This window comes from Phyllopteryx taeniolatus, chromosome 13, assembly GCF_024500385.1.
Source record: "Phyllopteryx taeniolatus isolate TA_2022b chromosome 13, UOR_Ptae_1.2, whole genome shotgun sequence".
Lineage (NCBI taxonomy): Eukaryota > Metazoa > Chordata > Actinopteri > Syngnathiformes > Syngnathidae > Phyllopteryx > Phyllopteryx taeniolatus.
The window spans coordinates 18,957,324-18,981,441 of record NC_084514.1 but is presented as its reverse complement, the minus strand read 5'-3'; the positions used below and the strand labels follow the sequence as shown (position 1 = coordinate 18,981,441).

The 24,118-nt window shown below is 42.8% G+C and overlaps 2 protein-coding genes across 17 annotated transcripts in view; both read left to right on the top strand.

Annotated features, from left to right (window-relative positions):
• Positions 1–16,416, top strand: part of syne1b (spectrin repeat containing, nuclear envelope 1b) — a 103,260-nt gene extending 86,844 nt beyond the window's left edge. For 11 of the 15 annotated variants that reach the window (XM_061795788.1, XM_061795794.1, XM_061795795.1 and 8 more), the window contains 13 exons: positions 128–265; positions 1,449–1,640; positions 2,213–2,558; positions 4,263–4,331; positions 5,171–5,277; positions 5,770–5,896; positions 6,854–7,065; positions 7,819–8,019; positions 8,710–8,838; positions 9,188–9,400; positions 10,026–10,121; positions 12,366–12,424; positions 15,139–16,416. In XM_061795788.1, coding sequence (XP_061651772.1) covers positions 128–265; positions 1,449–1,640; positions 2,213–2,558; positions 4,263–4,331; positions 5,171–5,277; positions 5,770–5,896; positions 6,854–7,065; positions 7,819–8,019; positions 8,710–8,838; positions 9,188–9,400; positions 10,026–10,121; positions 12,366–12,424; positions 15,139–15,379 — 2,130 coding nt within the window. In that variant the 3' untranslated portion in view covers positions 15,380–16,416. Of the gene's footprint in view, positions 1–127; positions 266–1,338; positions 1,641–2,212; positions 2,559–4,262; positions 4,332–5,170; positions 5,278–5,769; positions 5,897–6,853; positions 7,066–7,818; positions 8,020–8,709; positions 8,839–9,187; positions 9,401–10,025; positions 10,122–12,365; positions 12,425–15,138 lie in introns of those variants that run through there. The other 4 variants (XR_009791578.1, XM_061795786.1, XM_061795791.1 and 1 more) reach the window with 4 other exon arrangements.
• Positions 16,417–16,611: 195 nt separating this feature from the next.
• Positions 16,612–24,011, top strand: rmnd1 (required for meiotic nuclear division 1 homolog). 2 transcript variants are annotated; one of them, XM_061795796.1, is made up of 12 exons: positions 16,612–17,354; positions 18,180–18,607; positions 18,693–18,798; positions 19,073–19,148; positions 19,369–19,408; positions 19,673–19,773; positions 19,854–19,960; positions 20,468–20,532; positions 20,615–20,691; positions 21,728–21,848; positions 22,709–22,825; positions 23,025–24,011. In XM_061795796.1, exons 2-12 carry the CDS (start codon positions 18,200–18,202, stop codon positions 23,055–23,057), a joined length of 1,251 nt encoding a protein of 416 aa, XP_061651780.1. In that variant the 5' UTR covers positions 16,612–17,354; positions 18,180–18,199; the 3' UTR covers positions 23,058–24,011. The 2 variants fall into 2 exon arrangements, 1 of the variants encoding a protein (XP_061651780.1); XR_009791579.1 differs by having other exon boundaries at positions 16,616–18,607; positions 22,709–22,932.
• The last annotated feature ends 107 nt before the right edge of the window (positions 24,012–24,118 follow it).

The window sequence follows — 24,118 nt, the reverse complement described above, 5'->3', positions numbered from 1 at the left end:
TGAAATGACCTGCGGCCTCTGTACAAAGACTCGCGTGGATTTCCTACTAAAACATAGCGTGAGCTCAAATCAACTGTTCCTGTTAGTCTGCATTATGACAAGGTGTGTGTTCTTACTGCCTATTCAGCACTTCATCAGTCAGAGGGAGGAGTTTGAGACAGCGAGGGACGGCATCCTGGTGTGGCTGACCGAGATGGACCTGCAGCTCACCAACATCGAACACTTCTCGGAGTGCGACATCCAGGCCAAGATCAAACAGCTCAGGGTGAGTGAGCGCAAGAACCTCGAGTGGTTGCAGTGAATAAAAGGACACTCAATCCTGAACACGACAGTTGCTTTGATTGCTAAATCAGAACGTACCAGATGTTACTGTTCCACTACAGTCCTGTAGGTGGCGGTAATGTGCTGTTACAAATCGAATTACAACAAGTTTCTATTTAACACGTCCCCAAAAATCCACGATCCACACCTTAATCTGGAAACATTTGACAGAATTGCACAAATATTATATGAAAGACATACAAATATTATAAAAATATTGTGGGAAAATAGTACTAAAATAAATATTTGAAAATAATGCTAAATATGAAACATGAATAGATGAAAATGCTCAAATTTAACATACCAACTATTAGACAGAAATACAAAATACTACACAAATGCAAGAATGTAAAAAAAACAACATTTTGACAAAAAAATACCAAAATCATGACTGAAGAATACACACATTGGAAAATATTACATGACAAATACAAAAATATGACTAAAAACATGAGAGACAAAATACGAAAACATATAGAAAATGCACCAAATGGAAAAAGACAAAATATTTGGCTAAAAATACAAAAACAAAATATAAAAATAAAAATTAAAAAAAATACAAAATTGTAAAAATTAAAAATAAATAAACACAATACAAAAACATTAGATGGAAAGTACAGAACTATTACAAAAGATTTGGGGGAAATAATCTTACACAAAAATAAAAAAAGATAAAAAATACAAAATATGAAACAAAATACACAAATAGATGAAAAAACATTTTTAAAAAAACATTCTACTAAACATACAAAATATGAAACAAATGGAAAATATATAATTTAAAAATACACTTAAATAGCTGAACAATACATATATATGAGGGGAAAATACAAAACTGTTATGACAAATACATAATTACATAAAAAAAAATTATAAACATAAAATATTAGCCAAAATGACAAAAAAAAATTTTAAATATGAATTGTTAGACAAAAAAATATGGTTTGTATCTTCTTGGGGTTTGCGTGCTGTTGAAATGATCAAAGATGCTAAACACGGTCGTTACGATAATTCCAGTTTGAAACGGTGATACCTACGGTCCGGAACACTCCATCGTAAACCGTTTCACCACGACTCGGCAGAGGTAACCACCCGTGCCTCGCGTCACACTTTCTATCGTCCCGCAGTCGTTCCAGCAGGAGATCTCGCTGACCACGGCCAAGATCGAGGGCATCTTCCACCAGGGCGAGGCGCTGATCGAGAAAAGCGAGCCGCTGGACGCCGCCGTCATTGAGGAGGAGCTCGAAGAGCTGCAGCGCTACTGTCAGGAGGTGTTCGGACGAGTCGAGCGCTACTACAAGAAGCTCATCTGCCTACCTGTAAGGCCTGAAACACCTTCTGTTTGTACTCTGCGTAGATAGCGAAATATATTTCCACAGCTGTAATAGTCACAACACTTGTATTAATAATATAGAACAACCGATAAAGTGCAAACAAAAGCAAAGAGCAGCATTGAGGAGGAATTAAAAGAAATGTAAACAGAAGATTACATTGCATGTTGGTGTATGCTCATGGCAGTGATATATAATGACATATTGATGAATTATAATATGCCCAATATGTAGGAAACATCTGTTGATATGCATAATAATATAACATTTGAAGATGTTGAGATATTTTGTTTATTTTACGGAACTTATCCTCCATTAGCCACTGGTTTTGTGCTTAGGCCAGAGCAATAACAGTATTGCTTTGGCGCCATCCGGAGGCATCTAGGTGCCAAAGAACTGTTGAAGTGAGTTGAGGAGCTTCATTTAGAGAAATGTAGTCCTTTGTTGCCATCTTGTGGCATTGGTAGGTAATTACAGTACAGTATGAACTTGTTTGGGTTATTTTCGCTCTTCACTGTACAGTAGTTACGGGTCCAACGATGTGATGAATTCTCCTTCAGCTGGCCGAGGACGACGGCGAAGTGTCGCTCTCGGATCGCGAGCTGGAGCTGGACGAGCCCGGGGACCTGTCGGGCGATCTGTCGGGCCCCCCGCCGTGGAGCGAGCGTCTGGGCGACGGCTTCCTGTCGCCGCTGGCCTCCTCGGGACGCTCGGCGGCCTCCCCGGCGGCGCAGCTGCGGACCGAGCGCTCGGGCCGGGACACGCCGGCCAGCGTGGACTCCATCCCGCTGGAGTGGGACCACGACTACGACCTGAGCCGCGGTCTGGAGAGCGCCAGTCGGGCCCTCAGGGAGCAGCAGAGCGAGGAGGGAGACTTCTTGCAGCGGCCCGCCTCCGCCTTGTCAGGTCAGCCCTCGAGACTCGATGCCTGCTGATGTTCCTTGCTGGCGGGTCTGTTTCTTGCTAAAAGTTGCTAAATGACGATGTCATTGCGTAATTACGACGAACCTTACGTAGACTTCGCCGTGGCCATCTCAGCAAAAAAAAAAAAAACAAAAAAAAAAAAAGGATTTTATACTTCATTTAGTTTAGTTTGTTTGTCATCGCGTTTTTATTTGTAAACCTACAATAAAGTTTTGTTTCATCCATATTTATCTCGTACAGTGGAAACCAGCAATTTCACCGTAAGAGCTTGGGAATACACAAAAAACAAGGTGTAAACTAAAAGGCATACACTCAGAGCCATCCATCTTAACGTTTACAAAATCAGTAATCTGGAGCTCTGGCAGCAAAAATCAACAAATATACATTTCTGGTAACACAAATATGTAGCGATTCAATTGCACAATAAACATACCTTGTGCCTCCATCAAGGGGGTTGCTTAGCACAAAATGCTGTTCATTTATTTCGCTCCGTGTCGGCTTTTTACTTTTCAGTCCTTTCTTTGCCATTAAGCTAGTTCGCGCTCACTCAAAACAGGGAGTCCTTTCAAAATAAAAGCATTCAAATATCAAACAGGAAGTTAGACTTAACTGATTGTAAACAACGCAATAAGTACCAAATAGATTACTGCTTTGCGACATAAGAAATTCACTTGGGGTTATTTACAATTGTAAATACAATTAATCAGTTCTAGACAACCACGCATATTCACAAAAAATAGATTTTATGTTGAAGAAAAATCTATTTGCATACATAACGCAATATGAAATAAATATACAGTGAATATAAAAAAGCCTTCACACCGCTGTACAAATGCCAGATTTTTGTAATTTAAGAAAATAAGACCAAGATAAATCATTTCAAAACTTGTTTGACCTTGAATGAGACCTAGAATCTGTATAACTCAATTGAATGTCTCTTTTATCTTTTCAACTAAGAGTTGCTAGGGTAACCTGAGAAAATGTTAAATCTAGTAGCATAATTGCTAAATTGGCGTCAGTGTTTGTTAAATGTGTGAGTGTGTGTGTGTGTGTTTTTTGTTATTATTATTGTTTGGCAGCCAACGAATGACAAGAGTTCACTTGGAATTGGAGCAGTATGGGAAAACATGGGCGATAACTGAATATATCAGGAAAATATGTACTTTTAAAGTGTCTTCTGCTACTCTTTCACTTCATATTTTGGCCCTTAATTACTATGTTTTTTTAAACCCAGTAGAACTTGGTTCATTCCCCACTTCCTATATATATTATACAAATTGAAATTCACCTATGGAAATTGTTTTTTTTAAATGAATTATTATTATGATTATTATTGCGAAACCCCAGCCTCATTCCTCCTTCTTGGCCATCTTGCAGCAACACCAGAAAGCTGTCTGCTGAATGAAATACTGAACCCTAGTGGCTCATCTGTTCAGTGCATGTATTGCATAGTATACGTCCGGCTTTTCAAGAAATACAATTTCACACTGATGATAACGAGGCTCTAAAAATAACCCAAGTCACACATGTGATACCTTTGGCCTTAATGGGTCAAGGAGCAAGGCAGCAGTTGTGAGTGTTAAACGGCTCAGTGTGTTACTTAGACACTCAACAAAATGGCGGGTGGTTGACTCGTTTCAAATGGCCAGTGATGAACGTGTGTGTGCTTCACAATGTGTCTTCCAGATGTAGTGATCCCAGAGAACCCGGAGGCCTTTGTTAAACTAACCGAGAAAACCCTGAGGTGCTCCGCTGGTAGGCAACCAAGCATGCCTCCGGGAATAACAAACTCAGTGGCACTTCTCGTCTTAGAGCTTTCACCACTTTTGGATTTGTGTTCATTTCCACCTTTGGTAACCGTTAGTAACACTTTTCTAACACCGGGGGCTCCGTTGCATTTCTATTGGTCCCCCGCAATTCATGGAAAACTGTGACCTAATCGAAATGGAGCTGAGCCCAGCCTCTTCTATCTCACGTTGCTTAATGCTGTGTGAACTATAGACCTTTTCACCAAGGCACAAGTCACACGTACTCCCGGGTGGCAAAGGTTCAAGCATTCTCATAATAAACTAACCCGTCCACATACTTACATTTCAACCGGAGACAGACCGATATAGTTTTTGTAAGCGATTATTAGTAGTCAAGGAGGCCGATAACAGATATTTGGAGCCAATGATGGTTTGCTTCCCAGTCTGTCCATTTAGAGGTGACCACTCCACTTCTCGGCAGTCTTCTGATCTTGTCTGCACAACTATTTACGACATCCACTCAAATGATCTTCCTCGCCATCGTTTTCAGTTCACGGCAGTGGTAGTCCAGCACTTTTCTGCCACCCAGAAGTACCCCGTCACCTTTTGTTTACAAACATAATGAAAAGGTCTATAAAACCTCTTTGCATGTTGTGATGCCACTTCTGTTGGCAAAGGGGTTGGCAGATGAGCGTCCGCAAAGAGGCAGATGACGCTGATGGAAGTCCACGCCGACGACGTTCTACTCGCGTCCTTGTCTGGACGGGGCCGCTCACATTTGACACTTTTCACACGTAAACGCCACGTATACGCTCAGTGTTGTGTGTGAACGCTGCGTGTCCGCAGGGGAGGCGGCCTCGTCGGACTCGCCGCACGTTCAGCCGCCGCACGCCGAAAGCGGCCGCAGCCGCACGACCGCCGCCGTCGACCCGGATACCTCCTATATGGGATACGTATGTTTGCTTATTAGAATTCATTCATTTTCATTCAAACATTCATTTTTGGAAATATTTAATTTTGGGGTATTTTGTATTCTTTTGTAGGTATTTTAATATATTTTAAATTATTTTGTATTTAGTATTTAATATAATAATAATATGTTGTACTTGATTTATTGTATAATTTCATTTTGATTTTTTGTGATTTTTATTATTTAATGAGATAATAATATACCAAAAGTATTTATGTAATGTATAATAATGATAATATAATCAAATAAAAATAACATGAAATCATAATAAATAAATAAAATGATAATGTAATAAGTGATAGATACTTTACTATTATTGTTTGTCTTTCATTCAATTTTTTCATTTGAATATGTACATATGCCTTTTTTGCGTCTTTATGTTTTGATCCGGCCTTAAACCGCCATATTTCTCGGAAGTGGCATCACGTCAAATGTCCCCACTAGCTGCTCTTCCTTTCTTGTGTGCTGCGCGCAGATGAGACTTCTGGGCGAGTGTCGCGGCAACATCGACACGGTGAAGAGGATGGGCTACGAGTTGAAAGAGGAAGAGGACACGGCGTCCGGATTGGCCAATCCCAGCAGCTCCGAGTCGCAAACGTCTGGTAAGTCACACCAGGCGCTCGCTGCGTTCCGAGAGCCGCCGCTTGATTTACTTGTGAGTCAGACTTATGTCGCCTGTTTGAGAACTTAAGTTAGAATGGCAGCATGTCGGGTTTTCAACTCGACGACGCCATCTAACTTCATCCGTCACTGCAAAAACCACAAAGACAGGTTAGGTCAGCTACATTAACTAGCTGACCGATAGCTGGTCAAACATTAAACTAAGCTTTATGCCAAGTGTTTTTTTTTTAACCTGTCTTCCGTTATTTGCTGGAAAAAGGACCTACCTGTATTTGTATTTGCAATACAACTATTGCTTGCTAAGCAATCAAACTATTGCTTTGGTGCCGTTTATTGGCATCTTGGTCCAACGAACTATGTTGAAGTGAGTTGAGGAGCTGTATTTAGACAAAATCAAAGCTTTGTGGCACCTTGGTGCCAAGGAACTAGTTTAAAAGCTTCAGTTCGACAAAAGTAGTGCTTTGCCGCCATCTTGTGGCATCATAGTGCCAAGAAACAATGTTGAAGTGATTTGAGGAGCTTCATTTAGACAAAAGTAGTGCTTTGCCACCATCTTGTGGCATCTTTAGGCAATTCTAAACCTTTTGGGGGGGGGGGTCAATTTCTCGACAATACGCCGATTGGTGCTGATACCGTTACAAAACTATGTGATTGTGAATGTGTTAGTGCTGCTAACTTACTTAGGTACAGATACTGAGTTCAAAGTGGCTAAAATTGTGCATATAAAGGTTGTGACCGAGCAAGATTCTATGACTTGACTTGTGACTTGCAGAACTCAAGTCGTGACTAGACTCGACTCGACTTGCTTGATTTTTGCCACAGTAACTTGGGCCTTGCTTGAAACTTGAAGGTTCAGACTTAAGACTTACAGCTCAGAATCCTACCCTCCCCACCTCTGGGAACTAGTAGTCTTAAGGTTGTTTTTGGTTTGGTCGCAGGCGTGATCGAACGCTGGGAGCTCCTGCAGGCTCAGGACCTCAGCAAGGAGATCCGCACCAAGCAGAACCAGCAGCAGTGGCAGCAGCTCAACTCGGATCTCAACAACATCCGGACGTGGCTGCGGGAGGCGGGCGACGAGCTGGAGCAGCAGCGGAGGCTGGACCTCAGCACCGACATCCAGACCATCGAGTTCCGCATCAAGAAGCTCAAGGTGATACCGTATGTCTGTGTAGACTCTGAGCCCGCTACGGTTGAATTGCGGCAACTGGACGTTTGATTCAAAAGGTTTCTTCGGTTCTAAATTTGATCAGTGCTGGAAATTTAGATATAGTTAACATGATCATCGAGGGACTGGGTAATTAATGGACTTTGCTGTTTTACATTTTACAAATGCACAGTACTAGATAAAAAAAAATACAAATAAAAAGCTTAAACCACTTTAAAATGATGCACATTTTATTCAGTGTTACTTTTACCACACTTTGAAAACTGCTGATCTAGCTGAATGTGATGATTTTAGTTATAAAGTGAAGGGAAAGTTTACATATTGCCCCTTATGCACTTTTCATTTTCGTCGACTAGATCTACGAGAGCTTTCGTCGACTATAACCTTATGGTTTTTCTTTAACTACCAGTTTGTAAAACTAGACAGATGCTTGGATGACAATTCAGATGACAAAATTATGACTAAAACTAAATTACATTGTAGTCACAAGACTTTGACGAAAAGTAAATAAAAATTTGCTATCAAGATTAACACCTCGTGGGGAAGCACCCAGCAGGGACATAAATAGTGGGGGGGCTCTTACACCGAACATTTGGAACTGAAGAAGCCTTTTGGATTCATGTTGAAACATCGTCAACAACCAAGGGGAGTCCATTTGCCTCCTTTGTGGAAGCCGAAGGTGAGAACGAATTGTTCTTCTCTGGAGTTGGCTGAAACGGCTCGCGGGCATGTGTCCAGGAGCTGCAGAGGGCCTGGGACAAGCGCAAGGGCATCGTGCTGTCCATCAACCTGTGCAGCGCCGACTTCGTGCACTCGGACACGGACGAGTCCAAGGACTTGCGGGCCAAACTCAAGGACATGAACAACCACTGGGACAAGCTGGCCGCCTCCTTGGACGAGTGGCGGTCCTCGCTACAAGGAGCCCTCATGCAGTGCCAGGTGGGAGAACGACTTTGTGATGATGTTAAACAATAACAACAACACCCGCCAGGTTAATTGAAGCCTCTAAATTGCCCGTAGGTGTGAATGTGAGTGTGAATGGTTGTGCCCTGCGATTGGCTGGCGACCGGTTCAGGGTGTACCCCGCCTCCCGCCCGAAGATGGCTGGCATAGGCTCCAGCACGCCCGCGACCCGCGTGAGGAGAAGCGCAATGGAAGTTGAATGAACTAACACCCACGGGTGGCAAAAGTCATTATACTCTGTACTAAAGTAAAAGTAGACGTATTGATTCAACTCGTGTGCTTGAGTAAAAATAAAATAATGGCAGTATGAAATGTACTGTAGGTACAAAAGTAAACATTTATTTTTAACGTCAAATATAAACAATACAGCGAACCTCGACATTTGGCATTCTCAAATTTGCCTATTCACAGAATTGTCTCCCTTATTTGCTGAAAAATTCACCTGTTGAAGTAAGTTGAGGAACTTTATTGAGACAAAAGTAGTCCGTTGCCACTATCTTGTGGCATCTATACGCAATTACCAGACAGTATAAACCATTCTAGATCAGCGTCAATTACGCACAGATTTTTTTTAAGTAAACAGTCGTCAGAAATATAAATACGCAAGTAAAGATACCGTACAGTGATAAAGTATTTACTTGCCACCACTTCCGATCCCACAAACAGGACTTCCACGAGATGAGTCACGGTCTCCTGCTCTGGTTGGAAAACATCGACCGCAGGCGTAACGAGGTGGTGCCCATCGACCCCATCCAGGACAGCGACACTCTGCAAGAGCACCATAAAGCGCTCACGGTACGGAAATCTTTTCTCCCTGCGAGGGATTCCTCAACTTCAGAGCAAGGACCAAAACTCCTGACCAATGAGATTGAATTAGTGTGTGTTACAGAGACAACATTTCCACTAGAAACCCAAGTGGCAGACTCCCTGTGTCTTTTTGGCCATGTGTTCTTGAGACTTTTTTGTGGCTCTACTCATGATAGGCACATCTGCCAAATTTCAGGTTGCTAAGGGACACTGGCTTTGGGGGCTGACTTTTTAAAAACATTCTAGAGCTCGCTACTGAACCAATATGGCCGACGTCCCGTGTCCCTTGGCAACGGCGTGCTCAGGCCCTAGTAACAAGTCTGACTTGCGGTTGCAGCAAATCCGCCAGGAGCTGCTGGACTCTCAGCGGAAGGTGGCGTCGCTGCAGGACATGGCGCTGCAGTTGCTGGTCAACTCGCAAAGCGGCGACTGCCTGGAGGCCAAGGAGAAGGTCCACGTCATCGGCAACCGCCTCAAGCTGCTGCTGAAGGAGGTGACCCGAGACCTGAGGGAGCTGGCCCGCATCCTGGACATCGCCAGCAGTCAGCAGGTACAGCCGACCGAGCCCCACAGATTCGCGAACAATGGACGTTTTCCCTTTAAAATCATTACCATTGCTTTGCAACCTTTAAAAAAAAAAAAAAAAACAATTACCACTACCCAATTAGCCATTTTTGACATAAATACATATTGCAAACTCTCTTTCTCCAAATCAATCCACGATAAAATCATAGATAAATTCATAGATAATATTTTACTTTTCATCTTTTTGGAACTTTCGTATACATTTGTTGACATATTTGTTGTATTTATGGTTTAGCATTTTTGTATTTGTTCTAATTGGGTGTTTTACACAGTATCTAATATTTTTGTATATATATTTTTTAAATTCTTTATCCGTTTCCATTTTGCTCAAATTTGTGTATTTTTCATTCATTCGTTATATTGTCAGTAGTTTACAGAATCAAACAAAAACGTTCCTTTTTACTGAAACGTACCTATAAATAGCCAAATCACAAATGCATTGTTTTGCAGTGGTCTTGTCATTTTTTTTCCCAGAGTTGTGTTGTTGCGTTTTCCAGGAAATAATTGTGGTTATGTTCTGCGCCTCGTGTTGGCTCACGCGGCCGTTTTCTCAGACTGAACTCGTGCGTGTCCGTCTCGCGCTTCCGCAGGATCTGTCGTCTTGGTCGTCTGCGGATGATTTGGACACCGGGTCCGGGTCGCTCAGTCCCGCCTCGGGGAGGAGCACTCCGAGTCGGCGGCGATCGGTAACGTATACGCCCTTTCCGACTCCACCGGGACCTGCGCTGCTAGCGTTTGCCCCTTTCGCACAGAGTTGACGGAAAATGTGATAATCAGAGCCGTAACGGAAGACGGCGATTTGATTTGCTTGTGACTTCCGCACACAATCCAGCGACTGTGTCGACAGAATTCGTTTTTTTGTTTCTTCTGGAAATTCTAAAAGTGAAGCATTGTGCATTGTTTTCTCGCTGGGCTTCACTTTTTCTACATTTTGTCACGCTACAGCCTTATTCCAAAATGCATTCAATTCATTTTTTTCCTCAAAAGAAAAAGCTGTGCAGTGTGAAAGGGGGCTATCGACCTGCATCCCACCAAAGCCAGAAATTCACCCCGTTCCTCCTCTTCCACACCGCCACCAATCTCTTCTCCTCTCTCACTTCCCAAACCTTTCACGCATTTATTACCAGTGCAGCGCACCCAGCGAGAGAGGCAGGAATCTCTTCTTATTTTTCCTTTCTTTACTCCCAACATCATTCCTCCAAGTGACCGGAGAATCGGGAGGGTGTGGATGTCGGATCGGGTTTCAGCGCGTCTGTGCTGTTTCCCGGTCTGTCCGCCCTGCCTGCCCCCCTGGATTTTAAATGGCTCACACACACTCCCCATGTTTTAATGCACCACATACACCTATCTCTGGGGGGCGGTCGGCTGTTAGGCAGTAGTGCCTGGCAGCCCTGCCCCCACCCCATTGACTCACTGACCTCTCCAGAATTTAATGCACCACACCACTCGGGGAGACACCGATACACGGGGTAGGGCCAATGACTGCCAGTCGGGGACCTGGGTGTGTGTGTGTGTGGGGGGGGGGGGGGCATTGGGCCCCTGCGGCCCCCGCCGGGTGGCCAGTTGTCGGGGCGCCCCGGGTCGCTCGGTGTGGGCCGTGTCCCGTCCGCCGGGTTGCTCTCGGGTGGACCCCTGGGCCTTATCCCGCCCCTCGATTGATCGGGTGGGGTCCTCAGCCTCTGCAATTACAGGACACTTCTGTCAGTCTTTGTGCATGTAAAACGGTATCAATTCACTTGCATGTGTCCGCAGGCACACATCCCCAGGACTCTTCCACAGCGGAAGGTTAAAAACTCCACTGTGACACAGTAAAACTGTTCCGGCGTGAAAGGGATACAGATTTTCCCTTCTGCTTGACCTAACAGCCAAACAGGGCCCAAAAAAAAAAGTCAGTGGTAGTCGAGCCAGTCGAGTGGGGGGGGGACCGGAGAATCTTTCAATCTTCACTCTAGATGGGATCCCGAGAAATGCCGCTAATCTTTGCTTTTTAATGTAGCAGATGTGCATTCATGAGCCGAATAAATAGACCTTTCCACCATGACGTCACACGTACTTCCGGGTGGCAAAAGCTCAAGCGATCTCTGATGGCACTACTAGTACATTATTTTTCAAACGAAGGCTACGTGTCATTTGACCAAGGCAAAGTGATTGAAAAAACACGTTAAACGGCTTGAATGATGATTTTAGCTAGCTATCTGCCGACGCGCTGCAACGAAAAAACTGCAACACTGTATCTATCGGGTTTTGAGGCTCCACATATAATAATATACCTGTAGTTTATTTATTTATTTTATTGAACCACAAAAACATGGCACAATTGTCAAGGAAGAAGCGGATGGCCACAAAGAACGTTGGTTATGATTGACCGCCCCATTCACAGAGACTCCGCGCTTTGCTTTCTAGCCACAGATTTATAGAAATTTGTTTTACAGGATTTTCTGTACGACGATTTACGACATCCATCAGATTTACCCTCCTCGCCCACAGGTTCCACTGAATTCATTTTTATTTATTTTTATTTTTTTAAGGGAATCGGAAAAAAACAAAAAAAACTTTTGGGGTCTATCTGGCCGACGCGAACCCAAACACAACAAGTTCTTGTCACAGTTTCAGTTGGAGTCCGCGGTCGTCAATGACTTTCTGCCACCCGAGAGTATCCTGGCCCTTTTTGTGAGCAAACATTTTGAAAAGGTCTGTAAGCAATGCTGATGTAGACTTGACATGAATGAATGAATCTGCCACCATGTTAATGTTTTTTTGTTTTTTTTCTGTGGCCGCTCGCCTCTCATCGCCACTTCGGAGGGACGTCGATATCATCGGTGGCTTCTGTCTTGATTTGCCTGGACTGAAACTTTTCTTTTCTTTTATACCTCCCTCCACTCCCTCCTCCCCCCCCCCCCCCCTTCTACCAACCCGTTCATTGCAAACAGCGGCGGGGCAAATGTAGTGTGTCACAGCGTGGAGGCCCCGTGAGCGGTCCGCAGCACAGGTACATCGTTCTGTTGGTTGCTAGCGCACTCGGAAGATGATGGAAGCCGTCGGCCCCACGGATACTAGACCAGCGTTTCCCAACCTTGATTGAGCCGAGGCACAAATCAGGCGAAATTTGCACAAAAAAAGTATATACCGTACTTTGGTACCTTGACTCAGAAGTTTACAGTGAACCGCCGATTGCGACAGTACGAAGTAGGTACAGTAACTAATAACTAATGTTTTAATACAATCCAATGCTATTTTTCTTCATTAAAATCACTTTTTTTAAGTGGGTGGGAGCAGATTAACAAGAAATGAACCTTGCCAGGTCCCACTGGTATACTGAAATAATGATGATCTCCTCTCAATTTACTCGCAAATGCACTTACACGTTGTGAAAGTTGGGCCTGTAGAGTCGAACACAAAGCTACTTTCTGTTGTTATATGAATAGCGACCGGCGGATGCACAAGTTAATGGTACCGCCTGCCATCGAGTGGAAAAGCGTTTCGTTGGTTTGCCTGTCACTATAAGTCCCAAGTGTGCATAGATGAACCAAGGTTTGTCGTGAATAAATTACATTTTTGGGACAAACAAAGTGCAATCGATTATTTCCCCTGGCTCAGTGGTTGGGAATCCCTGTTCAAAACTATTGTTTTCGTATTTTTTTGGCTTTCTTTTAATTGAGCGGTTGTTATTGTGAATTCCATCATCTTCTGCAAGTCCCGACGCTCTTGTGTAGGCCAACTGACGAGCGGCAGCCCGCCCTTCCTAGTTTGAAGGAATTTCTGCTGCTTAGTAACCAACCGCTGGATTCGCCCCAAGTGTTTCTCGATAGCTAACAACAACAATGCCCCACCACTAGTGGGCGCACTTGCCCTCCCTCCCTCCCCCCCCCTCCTTTTTTCTATCTCTCAAGCAGCCATCAAATGTCTGCAATGAACAGCGCAAAAGGCTGCAGTTTCTCTCTGTGACTTTTCTTCTTCTGTTGCAATGTCACCAACTATGCACCGTCCCCTTTCAGTCATCGCCACTCGCCATTTGTGAGGACCCCCTACCCATCGTTGTCCCTTTTTAAGCCTGCTTTTTGTGTGGTTTTTACTTGCAAAACTCTAAAGTCCTACTGTTTGCGACTTGGAAGCGAATAGGAAGCCTCCGTTGTCATTGGACAGTACGTGCCCTAATTTGTCACATGGTTACACTCACCCGGGGAAAATTGGAACGTTGAGCATTAAAGCTGCAATTCCTTAGGTTCTATCGAAGATGTCTTATTCCGATCGGGGGCTTCACTGAGCCAGTCTCTGCTGTAAACCGAAATAGCTGACTTCCTGTTCAAATTTGGGCACGGGCTCTTGCAACTTTTTCTTGCGTCCGGTTATGACAGACATGTCCGTCCCAAGTTTTGTGTTGACAGGTGAAACTAGCGTCCGGGGTTCATTTTTCCTCACTCGGGGCATTACTGTACAGAGGGAATTCACCCAAAACTGGCTGTTTGAAACCAAAATGGCTGACTTTGTGTTCAATTTCGGGCACGGGTCCTTGAGACATTTTTGTGCGTCCTGTCACGATAGACATGTCCACCCAATTTGCTGTCAATCGGTGAAACTGGTGTGTTGGGCTAGGCTTTCCCTAATTTTCCACGCTTGAGGGAATTTGCCCAGAGTGGCTGCTTCAAAGCAAAATGGCCAACTTAACATATTCGGGACCCCTAAAATGGGCACAAATAACTCTTATGCCAAGACATCATTAGACAGATGGTAAGATTTGAGAGTTTTGCTGCATATTAACAAGCACTTTTCTGGAAAAACAGAGCATCCTCGAATGCCTTAGCCTGTTCCCGTTGTCAGAATGACGTCGTCTAAATGAGCCTTTCCCAAACTCTTCTCCTAACGCACACGCACTCACACACACACACAGTGCGCGGTCTCGGTCGCATGGAGCTCACCGTCATATGTCCTAACATCGCTTTGCCACTCATTCCTTCCTTCCTTCCTTCCTTCCTTCCTTTGCTCAGTCGTTGATCTGCTGCTGCTCCAGCTGCACTGAGACCTTGTTCGCATTAAATGTTGTGGTAGCGCTGATTAGCGTATTAGCGCACACGCTTGTTTGAATTGTGTTTGATTATTAGGCCACAGTGGAACCTCGTTTTTTGGGGGGTATTTTGGAATACTTCATCGTGCATTTTTATTTTATTCCATGTATTTATTTGACATTTGAAGTTATAGTTTTAATACTGTTAACACAGTGCATCGTTTATTTTTGTATTTTTTTACTTTAAAAAATGGTTATTTAAGTGCATTTTTAGCACAGTATTTGTTTTTTATTTTACTTTTATGTATTTTACTTTTTGAAGTTATTATGAAAAAAAATAATACATCACATTGTTTGTTGGTAATTTGTTACCTTTTTTTAAATTCGTAGAACAGCGCACAAAGTGTTTTTCAAATAATATAGTATGATTTTCTATTACTAAATGTATTTTTAATTAATAGTTTTTTCTTTCATTAATTTTTTGTCATTGACATAAAAATAGTTAAAGTGCGTTTTTTTGAAAGTGTTTTGTTTTATTTTTTTAAAATAGTATATTGTGCTATTTATTTTATTTTAGTTTGGAAAAATACTTGATACTGATTTTTTTTTTCTTAGATCAGCTTTCGGTCGTAAATGATGTGTTTTTTCGTGGCCGGATGTTGTGGATATTGTTAGGGATTTGACATTTCATATGGTGGCAGGTGTCGCAGCGGCGCTGGGTCCGCTTCCTGCCCTTCTGACGCACCGCCGGCGGCGCCGGGCCCTACCTTCGCACGCCGCGTCCTGCGGGTGGCGCTGCCCCTCCAGCTGGCACTCCTGCTGCTGGTGCTCGTCGCCTTCCTGCTGCCCTCGTCCGAGGCGGACTACTGCGCCCAGTCCAACAACTTCGCCCACTCCTTCTACCCCATGCTGAGCTACACCAACGGGCCTCCTCCCGTCTAGAAAGCGGAAGTGCAAAAAAAGCGCCGTAGCCAATAGGAAGAAGCAGGCCACGAAATGATTCGGGAATCGCTTGGATTTCTGCATAAACTGGTCGTAAAATCCATCCGATCTCAGTCCCAACAGACAGACGCAGTTTTTATTGGCCGGAACATGTAAACATCCACAGTGCAGTGTGGAAAACGTGTTTCAACCTCTTGGCTTCTGACTTCTCCAAGGAGTCAGTCAACCTAGAGTCCAATCAACGTGACCGTATTGGAGGTGTGGCTTAAAGCAGATAACGAAAACGAACAAAATAACGAAATAAGAATACACAAAACCAATTACGATGAGCTATTATTTTTTGGGATTAAAATGTCCTTTGTTTTTGTCTTTGTCCATCATACTGTATATCAGCTTTTTGGGTTGATTTCAAACGTAACAGCAGAGCGTGTTTCGTCTTCTGTTGTGACTTCGATGAAGCTCGCATCACATTCTACAACCGGTTTATGCAGAAGTCCAAGTCATTCCAAAGAGTTCGCATACTTTGAGTTTCCAGCTGACGTCTTTGTCGTTCCTGGACTCTTCTTTTAGCCCGATAAATGACCGCGGAAGTACATTTTGCTACTACGTTTCCAGGTGGAAATGAGTTATCCTCGTGAGACAAATGGAGGAATTACAAGAATACGACGCACCAAAGTAAATGGCTGAAATGCTTTGAAATGCTGATTTTTTTTCCCATGATTATACTTAGTAATGCTAACGTGTACTTTTTTTCCCCGCATGCAGTTCCACATCTGCCCGCCACCGATTTTGAACCGTACGCGGCAAGATTATTTTTTGAGAGAGTCAACGTCACGACGACGTTTGCCGTTTTATTTTTTCAACATATCAAATAGTACAGAGCCAGATAGAAACTATTGTATTTTTTTGTATGCTTGTCGGTTATCCGCTGTCAGATGTGTAACAAAGCGAGGATGATCGCGTGTCTGTCTACTGTATATAATGTTTATGACAAATGTATATGCGAGCATCAGAAAAAAATGAATGCCAAATCTCCATTTTGACATGTTTTTATTATTATTATTACTATTTAAGGGAATCAATCACACATCAATTGGGTGTGCAGGCGGGAGAGAGGCCATGTATTGTGTGTGTATTACTATATATATATATATATGTGTGTGTGTGTGTGTGCCAACGGGCAAAACCAGACAGCACCAAAAGCTGTGAATCTCAAATATTATAAAATATTATATAACAAAAAAAGTGGAGTGATTTTACACACCAATATAGGATTGGCTGAGTGACACATTTATATTTTTATATCGAAGACAATATCAGAAACGGAAGAAAACGAAAGACTTCAACTCAAGGTCAAATTTACTGTTGGTCATATCCGCCCCGATCGTTGACTGGCAGGCTGCATTATGCTACAGGCCGAACTTTTCGGGGCTCTGTAATGGTACTTGGGACTGTAAACAACAAGCATTCAAGTATATAATTCACGACCTTTATGGTTCTTTAAAGTAGCCACTAAAAGTGGAAAAAGCGCCATGGAAAAAGCCAACGCGCGTACGACCTAAACACGCAGGCCGTTGCTTGTAAAGTACCGACAAAATAATCACTTTATAACAGAGAGTTTATATTGTCTTATTTTCAACACGAAGTACTCTTATTAAATTGTCTCGTAAATGCGCGATGAACTTGTACCTGCGAGACATAGAACGGGGAGTCAAATAACAAGTACAACACAAACAGGAAGCATTTTTTCTTTGAAAAAAAAAGTAAATAAAAACTTTATTGGCAAAGACAACAGCGCTTTCCCATCCCATGTGGTCGAGTTTGCAATTTGACAGCCGCCCGACTTTGTTCTTTTTAAACGTTCATATTTGAGCGCGCAAGTGTGGTTTGGGGACTCCTCGCGGCCGTCCTGATTTTCCTCGTCGAGCGAGCCAATTAGCTCGGTTAGCCGCTAGCCGCTCATCGCGGAGTCCAGGTAGCGAGCCAAGCACCATTTCTATGTTTTGTTTTCACTCTTTCCTGATTTCCAGCATTTTTCACAGCGCGCTAAGCAGTTTGCTGCTCCGTGGGCCATTCCACATTTGGAGGACATTTTTGTCAAATATCCCATGCACAAAATAGACAAACATGCACTTGTTGTGTAAATTATCGTTGTCATGGGACAAAATGTAACTTGCTGGAGTAAAAGTGGTTCCGTAAATATTATTAAACTACCGAATAGCTCTTGAGCACCCCTAAAATGGCTTCCCCCACTTTGTCGCTCCTTCTTGATAACCAACCTAGATATTCATCATAACAAAAATTTGGGGGGTATGATTTTGTTGCTATTGTTCAAACATTGTGTTTTATTGCAGACATTGAAAATGATAATTATGCTCTTAAGTTGTTTGTCACAAACATACAAGCAGCCCTGTTGCTAAAAACCTTTTCAGTCATCTAGAGGAAGAGGAAAAAAGGTGAGTGACATGACTCAGCAGAAATGACTCGTTCAAGCCATTTGTTCTGGATGGGTAGACACATTCCAAGTCCTACGGTAATCCTAAAATGTAATTATTTTCATAACATTTAACTTAACGGCGCAATAAAAATTAGGAAGTTTGTTTCCTGTGTTTCTGGAAAACAAAAAAATATATAACACAAATGGTCTGTTTTTCAAATACGTTGGACCCTAACTTGTCCTCCAATTTTGGTGTGACCCACATGTAGCGTTTGCGTCAACATTTTGAGTCATTTTAACAACGGCTGGCACAACTGTGAGCGTATCCGTGAACGCCTCACGATGCGTTTGTGTCCCGTGTAGTGTGTGAACAGCAAAAAAAAATGCTGCTGCGGACTTTGTGGGCTAAACCGGGATCTCCACGGAACCCGGTCGCCTCGGCTCGTCTTTTTCATCGTACCCGAGCACACGAGCGCGAGTTGAAAGCCGGGCCTCACTCACGCTCCTCGAACGTCCCGGCGAGGTGTTCCTTAAACGCACCTCACCCCAAGAAAGAACCTCCGAGCCGCTTTCTGTCATTTGCCGTAAATGCATTTGAAGGTCCGAGCTGCGTCTTTTTGATGGACTTTCAACGCAGGAGCGAACAGAAGCGTCGGTACGCATCAAATCTGGTCAAGTCCGTGTTAAAGCCGACTTTAAAACCAGTGACGGTGCCTGGGAAAAGAGTTCCCAAAGGACCGAGAACCAAACAACCTTCAAGAGCCAATCAGCCTTCCCTGAATCAGGACACGGTGAGCCAGCCTGCGCCTGCGATGTCGTTCGTTCCGTTCATGTGCGTTTCTATTCGTGTGTTTGTGTGTGTGTGTGCCCGCCCAGGACATGATGCAATGTATGGCCTTCGCAACTGCAGACCAGTACAATCTGCCCGCGCTCAGCGTCGACCTGGCGCAACACGGCTTCCGCGAAGTGGAATTCCCTCGAGGTAAAACCGCACCAGGGGTTCTTAATCCCAAATTAAACGAGGGGGGGGGGGAAAAATGTGCTCGAGGTTCAAATATGGCTACCGTAACGCAGGTTAAAAGAAACCCCGATTTAAATCCCCCAATGATTGCATGAGTGTTATCACGTAAAAAAGTTGCACACTTTTAAACAAGGCGACCGTAACTGGTCGCGTAACGTGAGGAGCTGCGGACTACGCCGATGTTTGTCACCGCCGTCGTTTCATGTGCTCTGAATGGAATTGTGTCCATTTTCAGACGCCGCCAACGTGCTGGTGATCAGTTCGGACGTGAGCGCCAAACCCGACGACGGCTCGCTCATCTTCTTCTTCAGGTGGGCTCGCGCCATTTACGCATGGACCTCGCTCTCGTGTGCATCAAATGCACTGAAATGTTTGCCGTTATGATCGCGTGACACGTTGAAGCGAACATATGACAGAAATGGTTTTTGGTGTTGTTGCTTTTTCATTGTTTGTATACAATTAGTTGGGTATTTGGATTATTAACACGCCAATAAATTGTCAAATATGTTCAATACTTTTGACCGTTTTCAGGGAGGGGTCGGTGGTTTTCTGGAACGTGGAAGAGAAAATGGTAATCAAAATGCCATCTCATATTTGCTTTGACGAATGCCGAATGTATTTGAAAACACAACAACATCAACTAATACTGTTTCATCACTGAGGTTGCAAAATTTGGCAAAATTTCATAGGAAATTTCTCTAAAAGCGATCAGTATTGTTTGTCAAAGCAAAAACCAGATCATTTTCATCCATTTTACCAACCTTAATAATAATGACAGTATGTATTGCTGCATTATGTTGACCTAGAAATCCTTTTTCAATGTAATACGGGTCAGCTGAAGAAGGTGCTGAGGATATTGGAGCGCCACGAGAGTCAACCGTACGAAGTCGCGTTGGTCCACTGGGAAAACGAAGAGATCAACTACACGTACGGCGAGTGAGTGCGCATCGCAATTGGAAGTATTGGATGGACATTTGGCTTTGTTTGTAATGGCCGCGCGGCTTCCCCGGGCGCAGGGGAAACACAAAACTGGAGCGCGGCAACTTTGTTTTGAGCAAGCACCTGGAGCAGCACGACGGCGATCTGGAGAAGTTCGCCTTTTCCAACGCTTTGTGTTTGTCAGGTGAGTCGCGACGGGGCCCTGCCTGCGAACCCTCATTTGAAATTCAAACGCTGTCTTGAAATCTTCATTTGAAACCCAAATCCCGTCTTGAAACCCTAACCCTAACCCTACTTTTTTTTTTTTTTTTTTTATATGTATATTTTTATTTATTTTAATTGGAATCCATTTTTATTCGAAATCAATGACGATAAACAGTTCATTTAGTAATACATTCGCAATGTATGAATGTATTACTAAATATAACGTTTAAAAAAATCACATTAAAACTACAACTAAAATTATATGTATTCAATCGAATATAACTTTTTAAAAATGTTATGTTTTTTTTTTAGTCAGACAAACAGGATCAAGTGGAGTTTATGTAAATTTTTGAGTTTTATAGCGAAATGTTCCTATTTTGGGGGTATCACATAAATGATGGAAATACAGAATGAATTTTCCCCAAATTAACTTTTTTTTTTTTCTTCCCCTTTCGTCGTCTTTGCGTCACTTTGTTTTGTTCCGCAGTCAAGTTGGCCATCTGGGAGGTGTCGCTGGACAACTTCGTGGAGTCCATTCAGTCAATCCCCGAGGTACGGGCCGCACGCGCGATCCGCAATTGACTGCGTGCGTCATTCGAGCGGTCAAGCGTCTCGTCTGCTTTTGTTTTTCCAGACGCTCAAGTCGGGCACGCGAGTGAAGTTGTCGTCGGCGGAGGTCATGCAGAAGATAGGCGAGCTCTTCACCTTGAGGTGAACGCCGCGTCTTGTGCTATACACTATAAAGATACATTTATCATCATATTGCATTGTTACTTAATTAAAAAAAACAAATTGTAAAAAAAAAAATATATATATATATAGATTATGCTTGTATTTGTATGGCTGTGTTTTTACTTAAACATTAAAATGATCTAAGTATACATTTTTAAGGATATAATACAGGTAGTAATAATTTTTTCCAACCAGTTCTTGTGGCTTTCTCTGTTCAGTAAAAACTAAATTGACTGTGTAATTTCATATAGATAAATGCGTTACTTTTTAGATAGCTGTATGAATGACTTTTTGAATCATTTCAAATATCACAAATTGTAAAAGAAAAAAAATACACTGATTCTATCGTCATGCTTATTTTTGAATACTGTGGATGTTTTTACTTAAATATTTGAAATCTTCAAATGTAAACATACATTTCTAATAATACTGTTAATGACTCACTTTTTGTAGTCAGTTAAAAACTGATGATATACTAATACATTTTATTTATGTAATACATATTTTGAATGTTTTGAATTTAGGGCTGCAACTAACAATTATTTTAATAACCAATCTGTCGATCCTTTTTTTTTTCCAATGAATTGGATGGGGGGGGGCTTTTTTAGTTTCCATCCCTTTATTCAAAACAGGACATTAATTGGAAATTGACAGTGCAGAAAATGCACAAACATGAATTGATCATGATTCAGTTCCAGGTTTTGTCCGTAACTTCAGAAAATCGGCAAAATGTTGCTCATTGCTTCCAAAGTAAAAGCAGATGTTTGCAAATGTCTCTCTTTGATTGAACAAAGATAATCAGTCTGCTTTCATGGAGGATCACAGAAATCGAGATTCACCATTGAGAAGCTGTCTCTAAGCGAGTAAACAAAATAGTTTCTCGTCGATTAAATTTAATTCTAGAAATGTATAAGAAAAATCTGAGGGGAACGGAATTGTACCCCTTGGCATGGCTTCTAGGGATGGGCTCTGTGCTGTATATTGAAGCTTTCTGTTGAAATGTTGTTGTTGGCAGACATCGCATCAACCTGAGCTCCGACCTCCTGCTCACGCCCGACTTTTACTGGGACCGAGAGAACCTGGAGAAGATCTACGACAAGACCTGCCAGTTCCTCAGCATCAACCGCAGGGTCAAGGTAGCCAGGCCATAATAATCAGAACCGCAATTATCATCATAAATCATGCGAGGAACGCATGACGGCCGATTCGGATTAATTCACGAACCAATCTCGAGTCCTAATTTTTGCTTTTGAATCAAAACAAACGAAAGCAGGTATTTTATTCTGACAGGAGCTCCAGTGTACCGAAGCCACGCGGCAACTTCCTTTGTTTACTTCCGCCGCCATTTTGTTACCGCATGGGCAGTTGTACAGTAGCCACTGTAGCCATCGCAGAGGCAATGATCCCCGTGGAACGAGGCATTTGCCGTGCCAGAAGAGCTGCGCGGATGTTCATGACTGCCAAGTTATGCAAGATTCATTTCAGCACATCGCGTTAGATGATTGACAACAGGCAGCCAGCTGGCGCTAAGTAGAAGCTCAGCTAACGAGCTGGCTTTGTAGAAGCGGATGTTACCGGCCGTCGTGGATTTACACATTTTACGGCACAGAGACCGGCTTAAAACAAACCACGGGCACGATGCTGCAAGGGATCCTGGTTAAAGTAAGCCATTTGAGCCTAAAAAGAAGCTTTTTGGCAGACCAAGCGTTTGCTCACGCCTGCCAAAATACGTAAGCTGTCTTTTATAGTGTTGTGACAAAATCTGCGACTAGGACTTAACCAGGGGCCTATAGATAGTTTTTAAATAATCAGATTGGATTTTTCATTTGTTGGACTTTATTTGAGAATAGTACAAGGAGTAATGGTTCGCTAGTCATTCGTTACTGTCAATGCGAATAGCGATTGGAGATTTAGAGCTCGGCTAGTCCGAGCTCTAATAATAATAATAATACTACTCGCTCGTACACTGTATGATGTTGACGATGATCCCGCGTAGGTTGTGAACGAGAAGCTGGAGCACTGCACTCAGCTGACGGACCTGATGAGGAGTCACCTGAGCGAAAAGCACAGCTTGCGGCTGGAGTGGATGATCGTCATCCTCATCACCATTGAAGTGAGGAGCGCCGTCACACTTCATATAGCGTAACGCAACACCGACGCACGCGCAATATTGTAGAGCGACAACGAGTGCTCAGATGCCACATTTCATACGAGAAACTGGTTGGTGCTGCTGTTTTTGTTTAGCAACAGAGTTGCAAGCGGCAGTTTAGCTGAAATCTTGACACATGTTACTCGTTTGGTTTTTGTCGTAGGTGTTGTTTGAAGTGGTGAGAATGATCTTCTGAGCAGGAGAGAGTCTTCACAGCGTGCCGTGTCCAGGTACGTTCCGCACCGTTGTGTGGAACCAACCGACAGCAGCGGGTCTTGGCGTTATTGCGCAAATGCGCAGGTTTCACAAAACTCTTGTCAACAATGAGGAGAAGGACTATCGGTACTTACGTTCTTCCCAATAAACTCACAATAGTGTGCCAGAGGAGACCAATCCTGATGAGAAGTCCAAGTCGTTTGGTGAGCAAGCGGTCGTGGCGCAAAAACGGCAGGAAGTCCAGTTTGCCAGATGACTGGCTGCATGAGTTCACCTGGCTGAGGTTTTTCAGGAGCTGCAAATTCTACTGTTGATACGCACAACATGTGGGGGAACAGTGACATTTGCTGCAAATACTGCCTCTGCAGGCCCAAACGTTAACTTTGCATTTCTAGTATTCATGCTGTGTCGTGTTATGATATTTATGTTTGAATGTTTGAAACATTGTAGTTTCTGCATTTATTGTCAAAAGTATTTAACATTAATACAAGATAAGGAGAAAAGTAATGTAGGTATTTCCTTGCTTAGTATGCGCCCCGAAGGTTTTGAGTTAAATTTTATTTTTTGAGTCGTTCATATAATTCAATAATTGGTTAACTGATGTATTGCAAATATTTAACAATTTAAAAAGTTTTTTTTTTTTTTTTTTTTTTTTTTTTTTTTAGTTGGTTAATAAATGATAAAAATCTCAATTTTAAAAATGAACTTATTTTACTATAAATTATATGTACTTTTTTTCCCCCCTACAAATGATGTGGTGTATTTGTTTGTTTTAACCTTTTAACAACCAATACAAAAAGTTTGCAGGTTATATTTACTTTGTCCAGTTGTAACTAAAATCTGTAGTTTTAACAATGTGAGCATCTACCAAATGGTTGAGATGTCACTCGATGATAAAGTAAAATAAAATACAAAATAAAGATTGAAACAAACACAGGCGAGACACTGGACTTTTTTTTCTCTTTTATTCATTAATCAAGGCCACCACATTTGACATCAGCGTATGTGTCAAAATATGTCGATATGTCGCTGATACAAAGA